Source organism: Octodon degus, unplaced genomic scaffold (assembly GCF_000260255.1).
Source record: "Octodon degus isolate 3935 unplaced genomic scaffold, OctDeg1.0 scaffold00124, whole genome shotgun sequence".
Lineage (NCBI taxonomy): Eukaryota > Metazoa > Chordata > Mammalia > Rodentia > Octodontidae > Octodon > Octodon degus.
Window position 1 is genome coordinate 7,685,960 of NW_004524700.1, and position 14,016 is coordinate 7,699,975.

At 40.5% G+C, this 14,016-nt stretch overlaps 1 protein-coding gene and 1 pseudogene across 1 annotated transcript in view; one reads left to right on the forward strand and one right to left on the reverse strand.

The window, feature by feature from the left end:
* Positions 1-444: 444 nt before the first annotated feature.
* Positions 445-9,850, reverse strand: LOC101585640 (annotated as a pseudogene).
* Fam170a (family with sequence similarity 170 member A) overlaps positions 9,805-14,016 on the forward strand; it is a 15,452-nt gene continuing 11,240 nt past the window's right edge. Inside the window, exons 1-2 of the mRNA XM_023700570.1 lie at positions 9,805-10,046; positions 13,097-13,246. Of these exons, the coding sequence (XP_023556338.1) occupies positions 9,986-10,046; positions 13,097-13,246 (211 nt within the window). The 5' untranslated portion in view covers positions 9,805-9,985. The remainder of the gene's footprint in view (positions 10,047-13,096; positions 13,247-14,016) is intronic.

A 14,016-nucleotide genomic window follows, 5' to 3' on the forward strand; every position in this document is an offset into this window, starting at 1 on the left:
TATGAGGGAAAGAGATACTAAAACCCCCCCGTGTTGCTCCTGAGATTCCTTCTCATATAATGTAGTAGCTTGTGGATTTGGTCCATCAGTCTGGTCTCATGTGTAATTATTTCACCCTAGCAAGTGAAATATTACATATCCTTCTTTAAAAGGTAAACAACTTCCCTATTCTTTTGGGGGTAAAGCCTCAGATAAAGCACGCAGGTTTAAGGTGGTTCCCCCAGAGCCCCCACTTTTACTTGGCTAGAACATGGTTGGAGTTCCTTTGTCTCCTCCCTTCCCCCGACTGAGGGAAGACAGGGTGGTGGCTGGGAACCCCGGCCTGAGATACATGGCAGTGCCAGCTACCCCACCCCACCCTATCCCCACTTTCTCCACTCTGCTGATTGATGCCTGCTCCTCGAAACTTCCTGATAGCAAAGAATATTCCTCCACCCACTGTGATCAATTTTGGGCCTCTGGAAGCAGGGCAGGGCTGTTGATCTTTTCTTCTTTCTCCTGAAAGTAAGCTGGCTTTCCCTGGGTGCTGGGAGCCTGCTGGGCCTTCAGTGGACGTGAGGCCATCATATGGTTAATGCTTTGGCAGAAGTGGCATGTCTTAGGCTGGGGTGGCAGCTTGCATTCCTTGGCATGGTGGTCTACACCACCACAGTTATAGCACCTGTCTCCTTTGGATCTGCGCTTCTGCATGTTCTTCCCCTTGGGCCGCCTGTCACTCCCAGTACAGAACACCACACCAGGTCCACTGACTCCGATGGATCCCAGGCCTTCGCAGACTTTTTAAAGGTGAATGCCACTGCCTCACCCTCCTTCAGGTTCGGCAAACCCTCCATGCGCAGCTTACTCTGGTGCACAAAGATGCCCACTGGGGGGTCAAGCGCGACCTCGGCACCGGTAGTCATGGACAGGAAGCTGAAACCCATGGGCATGTTGAAGCATTCACAGATGAGGGCACCGTGAGGCTGTTTTGGTTCCTCTGCCGCCGCCCGGCTGCATCCACTGGCGCCTCCTGGGCGCCTTCACCGCCGCGTCGGTGCGGCCACATCGAGGCCGGTGGTCAATGTGATATAGTTATTAAAAATTCAGTTTTAGGTAAAATATCTCTAATGGAGAAAGTTAATTTGCTTTGGTCGGGCTTTGTGGTTAGTTCCATTTAGAAGGTAAATTAAGACGAATATAACTAGGACAGACTAAGAAGAAAGTTAGATGACTAAAGAAGGTTAATCTAGATAGGACTGTATGTCTGATGAAAGGACCTAAGTGACTGAAGAGAACCGTCTTCAAATGTTCTGTCTTATAAAAAAGAGAAGGAGATTTGTTCTGTGTGGCAAGAAAAGGACACAACTACAAACAATGGGATAGGAGGAAGTAGATTTGTGCTTACAAGGAAGAATTTTCTCTTATTGCTGCTGAAAGATAGAGTTTTCTTTAGAAAATGATGAATTCCAAGCCTGTGAAGATGTTTGAAAATTTTTTACGGACCGGATATCTAGTTGGTGGAAACACTGTGAAGGAAACTCAAAGGTAGAATGGGATTGGGCTTGTGCTTCACAATTATCATCTTCCTTCCCAATGCTGAGTATTTCAGCAGCTTCTGAGTTGTCCCTGGCTTTTGCTTCACCTCGGTCACCAGGGCTAGGCCACACTTCTGAGGGGTAATGACGGTAAGAGGATTGGAAGGATCTGCAACTCACCCATTGCAATGTGTGTCTGCCATTTTGCTTTTGCCTTTTCTGTGTACTGCATATGTCTCCTTTAGACTGTGGGCTTTTGTAGAACTGAGACTACAACTGTGTACTTGAGAATTTTCCTTTGAGCACATCTCATGGTATTGGGTGCTACAAATATTATTTGACAATAATTCATCAGGTGTCAAATATTTTCAGGCTTCAACAGTGAGTCAGTCCAATTTGACTGTATGTACAAATTCCAGTTTTAGGTTTATAAAATTTGTGGTTGCATCCTTCTTAGGGAAAGAAGAAATTTGAGTTACTCACCATCAATGAGATGGAAATAACAGGGTGAAGATATGCCCTTTCAGGTCACACCCAGTGACCTGCCCGTGGATTCACCCATTGTGAAGCATGATGCCCCCACCCAATGATCCTTGTTCTAAAACCTCCACCTCTTAAAACATCAGAATTTTGAGGAGCTTTTAAAAAATCTGAACCATAACATGAAGAAATTGAATATTTATTTATTTTTGATATTTCCTCACTGCCCTCTTCAGCATCCACCTCTTTACCAAATACCATTTTTCTTGCTTTTTTTCCCTACATATACCCTATTCTGAAATTCATAATTCTTCATCCTTGTTGAGATGCTGGCTGATAGTGGTTTAACTTATGACAAGCATTTCTTACAAAAGTACGTGAAATCTCTGAAGATTTGTTATTCAAAGTGCTGACTTTATGGCTTAAATTTCCATATAAAATTTTTTGATGGAGATCAAAATTTGGGTTGATTACACTAGACAAATAGGGCTCTGATTTTGTTTCAAATACATGGTTATGGTGACAGATGTGGAAATTCCCTCCTTTTCCAGGTAAATGCAAAAATGACAGTTACATACAGGTGTGGGGAAAAAGGGAATAACTTGGATATTGTTTGGTTTGGGGATAAAAAAGAAGAAAGATAAAGGAAGACCCACTGATTTCAATAGATAAGCTAAAGGGGCAAGTGGTGTGTAGGGGATCTTAAAATAAATGCTACAAACACCTGCTTAGGCAGACACAAGGACTGGGGTTGGATCCCCAACTTGCCGTGCTGGCCCTGCTTCCAGGGTACACTGAGATTTTGATTGAGACCAGGTGTAGTGACGTGTGCCTGTAATTCCATCACTTGGGAGGCTAAAAACAAGAGAATCCAATCTGTGACTATGAGTCCAATCTGTGTAATGAGACCCTATAGACTCTGTACTAAATACATTAAAAACAAAACAAAAAACTAAATGTTACAAACTGTGAATCTAGAGAAGAATAGTAGTCTCTATCTTCTAAAGATTCATATGCCTTGGTCAAAATATGAAAACAGTTATCACAAAGGAACAACCAACATGGCAAGGGAATGTGTGAGCCACACTTAGTGGGTTATCTGGCTCTTACAAAAAAGTGAGATTTCAGTTGAATTTCAAAACAAATTATATTTCAAAAAATTGTACAATTAAAAGGGCCTTGAGCAATGGCCTGACCACTGAAGAAGACAGTTGGAGCAAAGTAGGAGTTAAGGGATGAATGCTATACTGCAGCCTGGAAAACACAACAGGGACTCCATCCTGAAGGAATTTCAGTGTTTGTGTATTTTAGACCTTCTTAAGAAGCTACTTAGGATTTGAACAGAGGAATAATAGTCTGTAAAAATTAAGTCTGGAAAGGATGGATTAAAGGAAGGGAATGGCATGGTCATTTGTACATAATTTGGGGAAGGACAGAAGATTGGCTCTTGTGTAGCAGATGCATAGTGTATCTGCAGAAATAAAATAAGCAGCATATCCTAGTGCTTAAATCATTCTCCCATATGTGCTTTCTTTTCCATCATAGAGCAAATATTTGCCAGCCAAGTTATCTTAGAAGTAATAAGAGCAAAACCACTTGGAATAAGTGTTTCAGAACCATTTGTTACTTTGCACAGACTTATGAGCAAATAGGGATGTGCTAAAGCATTTGCCATACTATGAGGATCTGTGTGCTATTATATATATATGTATATTTATCTGAGCTAAAACTCTGTAGCTGCCACCACCACTATTACTCAAAGACCTGCAGTGTCAACAAGATAAGGGAAACAGCAAAGTTGGAGTCAAGGGATTTTTTCCTGTTTTTTGAAGTCATAGAAAAATTACTTCCTTTTTATTCCCTGTATTCAGAATATAAAAGCTCCCAGATCTCTAATATTTACTGGGTCAGACATTTCAAAAGGAACTGAAATTATTTTCCATTTGCTTTTCAGTTTAAGACAGGAGTTTTACGGACTTCTAAATCTTTCATCCTGAATCTATCATAAAAGAAGTAGCAAAAAAGTAAATGGTGCACAAACCAACTATATTGTGGTCATGTGGAAGTCCTAATGCAGCACAGTGGAAAAAGTTCTGAGCTGTGATCTAAATGATGTAATTTCTAGCCCTAGTTTTGTGAGTGTAGAGTCGGTTGAATTTATTTTGTGTTAATGGTTTTTGGGTGGATGTCCGGTGTGTGACTTCTGGGTCTACACATTTAATAACAGTGGGAGATGCCCCAAATTTCTTGTCTTTCTGGGAAGATGTCTAACAATCAATTCCACTCGGTTTTGTCAGCATGGGTGTTGAAGCAAGGATAAGATGGAGTAGAGGGCTGGAGAGATGGCTCAGTGGTCTAAAGCACCTACTTAGAACAAGCTTAGCAAAGCACAGGGACCACGGTTCAATCCCCTAGCACCACATGCCAGCCAGCCCCGCCCCCTGGTGGGCGGAGCTGGCCACACACACACACACACACATAAATAAAATTAAAAAAAAAACAAGATGGAGTAGAACTTCCATCTAGCCCACAGTGGGCAGGAACCTTTTGTTTTAGCCACTGAGACACATGTTTTATTATTAGCATGTGTTTGTGATACATAATGATTATGTTCATCTTGGGAAATTGGTACATATACAGATCATATCATGAATATTTCTAGTCCCCTCCCAATCACTTTCCTTACTTGTCCATTTCCTGTCTCCACAAAGCCGATCTCTGTTGTCCACTCTCTTGTTTGTTGCTCTTTAAATTACTTGTACTATGTGCTTCTCATTTAAGGGAAACCACGTGATATTTAACCCTACTGTCTGATTTGTTTCAGTTAGCATTGTGGCCTCAAGATCCACCCACTTTCTTACACATGACTCAAATTTATCTTTCTTTATGGCTGACTAGTACTTCAAACAGTACTTCAATGTTCATTCTAGTTTAAGTTATGATTTCTTTTTCCCAAAGTTAACTTTTCACTTTGGACTTAGTGGCAGACATAGGTTATGAAGTCTTCTTCAGTGTTAACTTGTCTACTGTCCTGTGTCTTCCATGTAGACTTGCACACGAGCTAAGAAAAATTTTCTCTGGAGGAGAAACAAGATGATGTTCTCATTAAAAACTGAAGTATACCTCTAAACAACTATCCCTACTTTTTTTTTTTTTAAAGCAAAGTTGTTTTAAGTTGAACTTTTAATTTTTAGATCATTATAATTCACATGAAGTTGTAAACAACAATACTGAAATATACTGTATAATGTTTACCAAGTTGTCTGAAAATGATGTTATAAAACTAGAAGACTATTTCACCAGATTTTTGTTGTTGTTGTTTGTTTTTGCAGTACCAGTGATCAAACTTGGGACCTTGTGCTTGCCAGGCAGGCGCTTAGGCCAATGAGCTATCTTCCTGGCCCTGAAACTAGAAGACTATCAAAAGCAGGAAATTAACATTGATTCAGTTCAGATACAGTACAGTTCCATAACCAAATGGATCCATGGGGTTGCTATCTACATCTATGCCTACTTTATTCCATTAAGTAATTCCTTAATGGCTGTAACCACTAACCAATCATGATTTCTATAATTTTATTATTTCAAGAATGTCTTATAAGTGGAATGGTAAAAGACTTTGTCCTGCATACTATGGAGAACTTTTTAGTTAGTGTGTATTTTTCTGTAATTCTCTTGGGGTGTGTTTAACCATGGTTTTTGCCTCTATACTGAGAGCTAAAAATACCCATTAACTTGGGAGGGGAGTCTGCAGTGTAATTGGTCCAGGATCCAGTTTTCTGAGAACACACACATTATTGTAAATGACACAAAAGCAATCCAGATACTAGCATACAGAGAAAACCAATTAATAGTAACACCTCTGCCACCCTGACTAGAGCAACAGTAATAGCTTCAAATATAAACAGTATTGATATACTATAAGAACTAATAATGTACCACCAATAATCATAGAAAAAAGTCATATAATAATAAAGACTAAAACAAATCAAGTGTTGACACAGGGTAAATGTCTACTAAATGCAATAATTATACCCTTACTACTAATAAAAAGTATTAAACAGCAATAGCACTACAAAGATTAATACACTACAAACATAGAGGGGATAGGTAATAAGAGAGTGAAAGAAGTAAAACCTGAAAAATTAAGCAAAGGAATGATGAGAAGAAAAGTAAGATAATGTGTCATATTAAGGAGTAAAAAGAAATTAGTACAATTAGATACAATAACAAAAATGAGAAAAAGAAGAAAGAAAACAACAGAGAACAACAACAAAAAAATAAAAAAGAAAAGAAAAAGAAAAAATAAAGGGGGAAAAAGAGAAAAAAATTAGCTACCAAAAAAGAACAAAAACACCTGAGCACCCAAAACTGATGATGAAAATGAAAAAAGAATTCCTCTGTGTTTTTGAATGAGTGGCTTCTTTCCAGAAGCTGCCATCTTGGATTCCAGTAAGGTGTGACTTTCTCCACCTAGCTTTGTAGCCTATGGGCTTGTAAAGTTCTCAAATGCTGCCTCTCCATGGCCTTCTCTGACACAATACAGTTATAAGCCTAGAAGTCTGACACAAGAACAGAATCCTAAATACTGTTAGAGAAAAGCACCAAATCACTTATAAAAGAAAACCCATGAGAATTACAGTAGACTTTTCAACACAAATCCAAAAGTTCCAGAGAGCTGGAAGTGAGGTGGTTCAACCACTTCCAGCCAACGCTCACTAACTTCTCCTGCAAGCCCATATTTCAAAACTGACAGAGAAATAATATATTTTAATGATAAAGAGCATATGAAAAAATTCATAACTACCTACCCTTCACTCCAAAAAACTCTGAAGGGTATCCTAGAAAGAAAAAAATTAAGGTAAAAATGCCCAAATGTCCAATAAAATGAATACACCAGGTAGGGTGAGCAGTTAAATGAATAGACATTTCTCAGAAGAAGTACAAATTGCTAATAAATACACACAAAATGAAAAACACATTCAACATCACTGACCATTAGGAAAATGGAAATTGAATACTGCTTACTACAAAATAATAGTTATCATCAATAAAATAAATAATAACAAAGAGTGGCAAGGCTGAAGGGAGAGAGGAACCCTCCTACTTTGTTGGAAAGTAAACTTGTACAATCCGTATGTAAAACAATAGGAAGATTCACCAAAAACTAAAGCTACAGATTCCTTTTGATCCAGTTATTTTCCTTTTAGGTATCTTCCTGAGAGGGTTAAAGACATCATATTGTAGTGATATATACATACCTATGCTTATAGCAGCACAGTTTATACTAGCAAAATCTTTCAAATAGCCTACATATCTGTCAATGGATGAATGATTACAGTAAAGGAGGTATTTGCTGCACATAAAGGAGTACTGCTCTGTGATAAAGAAGATGAGCTTGAGTCACCTTGTTAAGTGAGTAATAACCATAAAGTTAAATGAAGTAAATTAGACACACAAACATATATAGCATGTTGTTTCTTTTATATGAGAAAACTAAACTGTAAATAAAACAGCAAATACAAAGTAGAAGGACAGATCCTTGCAAATGGAAAGAGAACCAAGACAAGGTTGAAAAAAGAATCAATTTCTTATCAAGGTTTCGTAGACTTGGTATTAATTCTTTTTTATGTGTTTATTGTAATGCTCCAGTGGAGTCATGAAGTCATGGATACTTTCTATTTGGAAACTTAACAATTAGAAATTTCATTTTTTTCATAATTATAGGGCTATTCATTGTGTTACATATTCAGTGAGTTGTGGGTAGTTTGTGCCTTTTGAGTAGGTCAATTTTGCATGATTTTCCAGGTTTATATATATGATATAGAGTTTTAGAGAATTGCTTTTAACCTATTTGATATGTGTAGGGGTATATTTTGGTATCTTCTGTTTCATGACTGTTGTCAATTTCCTAGAGGTGGAAAGGTTCCTCTTTTTCTCATTATGTATATACTTTTCTCTACACAAATTATATTTTAGTACCTTTTTGCAAAAGTCTAGCAGTTCAGCCAGGTATGGTGGCACACATTTATAATCTCATCATTTGGGAGGCTAGGTAGAAGGATTGTTGTGAATTCAAGACTAGTCTGGGCTACAGAGTGAGCTTAAGGTCAACCTGAATGGCATAGGGAAAGCTGCCTCAAAAAGACAACCCCCCAACCAAACAAAAAAAGAAAGAAACCTCCTCCAAAACTCTAACAATTCAGAACATAAAGTAAGATTAAGTTTCCTTCCATTGCCTTTAGTTTGTTCCTCTCATCTTACTCTTTGACCCGTGATAATCAGTGTTTACAGACTGCAGCTTCAGGATGGAGAATACCATTCCTGAGCAGTTGTATTTGCCCGCTGGGCACTTTCCCTGGACACCTCTGAGGTCATGAGGAATTTGGATGTTGACACTCTGTGGCTGGAGGAAGGCAGAGGATAGCAGATGGAAGCACTGGGGGAAGTCATTCTGGCCATACAGCTGCAAGATGAGTCCATAGTGTAAATTTCAATCCTTGGTTCCTTCCTCCTTCTAGCACTATTTACTTCAGAAAGGAAATGAATCAAGGTAGCATATGTTTCTCTTCCTCACTGTTATATGACCATCCACTTTCTCCCTGGTTTGTGTGATACCTTCCATGTCTGAGCTTTGCCATAGCAGCAGAGAATTTTTCACATGAATGTATCAGATCATACTCCCCAAAGAAAAGCTGAAACACTGTGGAGTCTTTTAAAAATCTAAAAAGAGGTCTGTCTCAATAGAAGGGCAGAGATCATGCTGGCTTTTCTGTGGGTCTAGGCTTCTTCTTAACCTGCCATGTCTGCACATGTTCATTTGTTTAGCCCAGGGACAGATAAACTGGGGCTCATTTGATGGGGCACATGATTCAGGCATGCAGGATCCTAGTGCTAGAGAACATCTAACCTGTCAGCAAAATGTTGCTTTTCAGCAAATCTACACAACTTGTAATTTAAACCTTTATTCTACTGGCAGCCTGTCTGGATCCCCACTAGTTCTTATTTGGAAATCACAAGGGCTGTGTTTTTGGGATGGGTTAAGGGTGTGGTCACTGCTTATTGCAGCATATCCATTTGCTTAGATGTTGTCAGCTTGGTTGCCATGACTCCTTTCAGTGTGACAAGAAATGTTTTGTTGTTAACATGATTCTACTGAATATTGTTTTTCTTTTTTCCTTTGTTTCAGGTTAATGACTGCTTAGCCATGCAGGCCTGGTGGCTGTCATCCTACTTGTATGCATCATGCAACAGTTTCCTCTTGGAATTTGTGGCCAGTCTCCAGCCACATTTCAGGGTCACTCCTCCCCTTGGCTCACAAATCTCTCACCCCAACCTAATTTTAATATCTCTTCAAAAACATAGTAGGGTCTGAATGTGTAATCTAAAGATCATGCTGTGTCATATTTCTGTATCAGAATGTCTTTGAAATAAATTTTGTGATTTTAGAACTAAAATCAAGAATTTCTGCAAACCATTGCTACTTTCAACTACTTTTTTGTCCTATTCTGAGCAATGAACACAGAGCATGTGTTTTGCTTAAGAACAGAAAGGAAATGGTGAAACAAAGGAAAAAAGAAAAAAAATTCATTAGAATCATGTTAACAACAAAATATTTCTTGGCACACTGAAAGACCAGAGTTGACCTCATTATAGAGATTCCACAGAGAAAAAGCAATTGTTCTTGAAAGGAAGGTGTTTGCCTTGTAGAATGTTTGCTGGCTTGAATTCCGCAGGGTGCTCTGATGTCATCACTGAGGTCAGAAAAGCCAACCTTCGCACCTAGCCAACCCTGCAGTGTAGTAGGCAACCGGCGAGGCTGCTGGTTCTCCAAGTGGTCTGAACTCTTCAACCATTTAGGAGACTTTACTACATTTACATGTGTTAAATCATCTCACTGGATTTCATGAGTGCCAAGAAGGCCATCCTGGAGGGAAAAGGGGCAGCTGGACACTAAGTATCTTCCAAGGTTCTGTTTCCCAGCTGACACTATGAAACGACGACAAAAGCGGAAACATATTGAAAATGAGGATTCTGATGAGAAACAAGGAGGTACGTGCTACATCCTGGTCTTGTAGTGTGGCATACTGACTATCCTGAGCCTTCCCTAGGAAGGCAGAATTGATGAGAAGAATATTTGCAATATAAAGCAATATAAAGAGGAAGAGACCTGATAGTAACTGATCCTGTGAGATCCATGCCAAGGGGCGTTTTAATGGCACAGAAGTCAAGATTCTCCATGGCAAATGAAAGTCAGCCTTGCTGGCCTGTGAACTCCTGCATGGGTGCTGGCATCTCCATGGGCTCCTGGCAGACTGATGTCAGAGCTACACAGGTCAGGGATGGCAGCTTTTCTGAATTCCCATTGCTATGGCTTGTGTCAGATGCCCACCCAAAGCCTCCTGGGGTCATAGAAGTAGCTATTCAGGGGTGGCTGGATCTAGAGTGTGTGAGGCTGAGATCAAAGAGGTGTGATTAATAAATTAGCCTACCAATTTGGCATTGTTTTGCATAGGATTAAGGGTGCCCAACCCTTAATAGGATAGGAGGGACAGAAAGGGCTATAACTTGTTGCTTGCTTGCTGCTTCCGCTTGCCCTGCTTTTTCATGCACTGTTTCTCCTCTGTGATGCCCCTCTGCCAAGCCACCCTGTCTTTAAACCATCCAACATCAATGAACTGAATCCACTACACACTATGAGTCAAATAAACCTTTCCTCCCTCAACTTGTGGGTGTTGGGGATTTTGTCTCAGCAATTAGAAAAGTAACTAAGAAATCCATGTTCTTTCTTACTCTATTTATTTGATTTTGTCTCGGGTTCACCAGATTGGGAGCTGTGAAGAATACTAATGTAATCTGCGAGTTTTCCATTTTTAGAAAGGGGAATGAGTCACTCAGGACCCTGAAGACCTTTTGAATAATAATTTGAGAAATCAGACTGTCTTGGAATATTTCCACACTGAACACATAGAAGTTTCATCTTTAGCAGGAAGCATTGATTAATTGGTCTACTGAAGTTTGTGAATGCATGGGATTAAAAATTCCCAGAGGGAATAAAACAAAGGGCAAGGAGTGGATGGTATATTGGGAGGCATACACAGACCATGGGCAAGCAGAAGACATCGCGAGATGTGAATGCGCTTCCCCGGGTGTGCGATCACTGCACATAGTGAATATAAGCAAGTAGATTGCCCCCAGAAGGAGCGAGTCATGTGGAGGAGGTGGGGCCAGTGAAGCCCACCACAGAGATCCAGCTGGTGGGTGTTACTGCACCTAGCTGTTGGCCCCTTCCCCCACAAGCTTTCAATGTTCCTGGATGTGCCATCCACAACCGTGCTGCAAAGATTTAACCTTGGCTGTCTGAGTCTGGCTGCTTATGTGTATAGCTTTGTTTCAGCTTGCTTCAAGGACTCTATACTTTGTGCTCAGAACACCCTGGCCCAGCCAGGGACCCTTTATTACTCACCTTTCCCCCATTCCCGCACACTCGATAAAGTCCCTGCCTCCCCAGCCATTGCTGCTGTTCAGGTCCATTGAGCAGCCCGGCACATGCTAGTTGCTGTCAATAAACTGCTTCTTTCGTGCAGCTGACTTGAGTGTAGTCTTGTGTGGGTTCAAGGGCACCTTTTCCTGACAGTTTTCATGTCAGTGGGATCTAACCAAGTTAGAACTTGGCCACTTCCCGAAGGTCCCAGGTCTTGAGGACTTTAGAATGAGGCCTGGAAGTGGAGGCCTGGAGTGGAATTTCTCGGGAAGCAGGAAGACAGTGTTTTTCCTCTCCGCTACCTACATCTCTACCTCAGAATGCTTTGTCCAGTTGTGTGTTAGGAGAGGAGCTGTGGTGATAATGGAGTGGAGTGGTCAGCAGCTGCGAAGTGCTCAGGGCGATGTTCCTACTTCTATTCCCAGTTCTGAGTGTACTTAATACATGGGCCAGTGTACACGCAACTCTTGTTGAGGGCCTTCCACCAAATAGTCACACAAACACACATATTCACTCTGACTTAGAAAATGGTGCACATCTCTTCCCAAAATTGGTGTATTAAATTCCACACAACATATCATCCCTTTATATATATCCCTTTGCTATGCCATGTAAAACCCAGGTGTAGAACATCATCTTTTCCTATACTAAATGCTGGAGGTGTGTGTGTGTGTGTGTGTGTGTGTGTGTGTATAGGTGTGTCCATGTCTGTGTGCATACCTGCATTTGTGTTTATCGATTTGGTCCATATAAACAGATCTATCTTAAACTATCTCTAAATATCTATGTGAGGACCACCCTCATGTGGCACTGTGCCCTATGCATCATGCAGCATGTAAAATGCCAGGCTCACATTACTTTGTGCAAAGCATAATAAAAGACTTACCTCCCTTATCCCCCTTCTTCCAATTAGCAGATAACACACAAAGAATAAAGTTAAATTTTAGGTGAGCCTTAAATCATTTTTTTAAACATGAGTATGTTCTAAATATTCCACTGGACATATGTATACTAAAAATTACTTGTGACTTATCTGAAACTCAAATTTAAGTGGGTGCTAGGTTTATTAATTGTGAAATCTGGTATCTTTTATAGCTGTCTTCCCATACCACATTGGGAGTTCCACTCAGAAGAGATACTATCTTGCTCAGTATTCTGAGCACCTAGAAGAATAGTGTAACAGGTGCCTATTACATATTGCTTTCATAAATGAGTGAATGGACAGCAGAAATACAAGCTGTGTCATATAATTAGGAAAACTAACATATTTCAAATTTCCCAAGTTGTGAACATTAAACATAGACACAAATTCTCCACAGACAGAGATGTGTGTCCACCACATTCACCACACTGACCCCACAATTATCAAAGGATCCTTTATGTACATCCCTCTTACAGTGCACAGTCATTACACAGGCCTGCATTCTTACCAAAACTGTAATGAAATGTGAGCTGCACATAAATACTGGGGTGCCCACAGGAACCTGATTACAAGTTACGTATATTTACTCTACCTGACAGACATATGTCAGACACCATGTAAATACTTTCTGAAAAGGTGCATGATGTAGGAACAAAATGACTCACCAGGTCTCTCTGTCTTCCATGCCTTTTTCAGGGCCCTCAAAGTCCCCAGAAGATGCTCCTCAGGCTCTATCAAGTGCAGTGGCCTGGAACCAGACCCCGGGTATTGGGGAGACATCCTCTGGCTCTGAATACTTCTCGTGTGTTTCTTCTCCATCTAAGCTTGCCAAGCTCATCTGTGGTAGTAAGAGTACAGGGCTCCTTGGGTGTGAGACTGCGAATATATCTGGGTTTGAGGCTTCTTGGAAATGGGGACCCTGGGCAAAGTGTAAGAAACAAATAGATTGAAGCACAAGGACAAGGGATCCCAGGGCAGTTGGAGGTGGTGGGTGAGCTGGGGAGTAGCCCAGGTAGAATTTGTGGCTGTGAAGGAAACACGGACAGGAGCTCATGTAGGAAGGCAGGATTCCAGAAAGATTATAGTGTGGGGAGCCAGAAGTGAGTGCCCAGAAAGGTGAAAGTTTGAGGTGTTGGACCAAGTTTTAGGAACTATGAAGATTCTCAACTTTTGGAGGACAGAGTTAGCAAGGGCAGGCATACATACCTCACACTTACAGTTGCACACCACGGATGCACACATTCTCCACACACATGCCATGCTAGACCTAGATACAAAGTCCTCAATGCCATTCCAATGTATGACATCCCACATTCCACCAACATCACATGGGGAGCTCAACAGATCTTATGCACAGAGCACAAGCTTTATGTCTTCCATATTTTCTATGTGAGATTGTGTAGTGTGCAACTGTTTTTGTACTGCCTATCAGCCTATCTCACTGAAGATTCATCTAAATGCAGTCTGTTTTGATTGCTGAGTAGTATTCCATGGTCTGAATGCACTACAGTTTAATTGTTCATGCACTATAGGGTATCTGGATTGCTCCTCATTTTTGATGTTCTTAATAAGCAAATGTAAACATTCCTTAATAGGTTTTTGGGTACTGGTCTGTT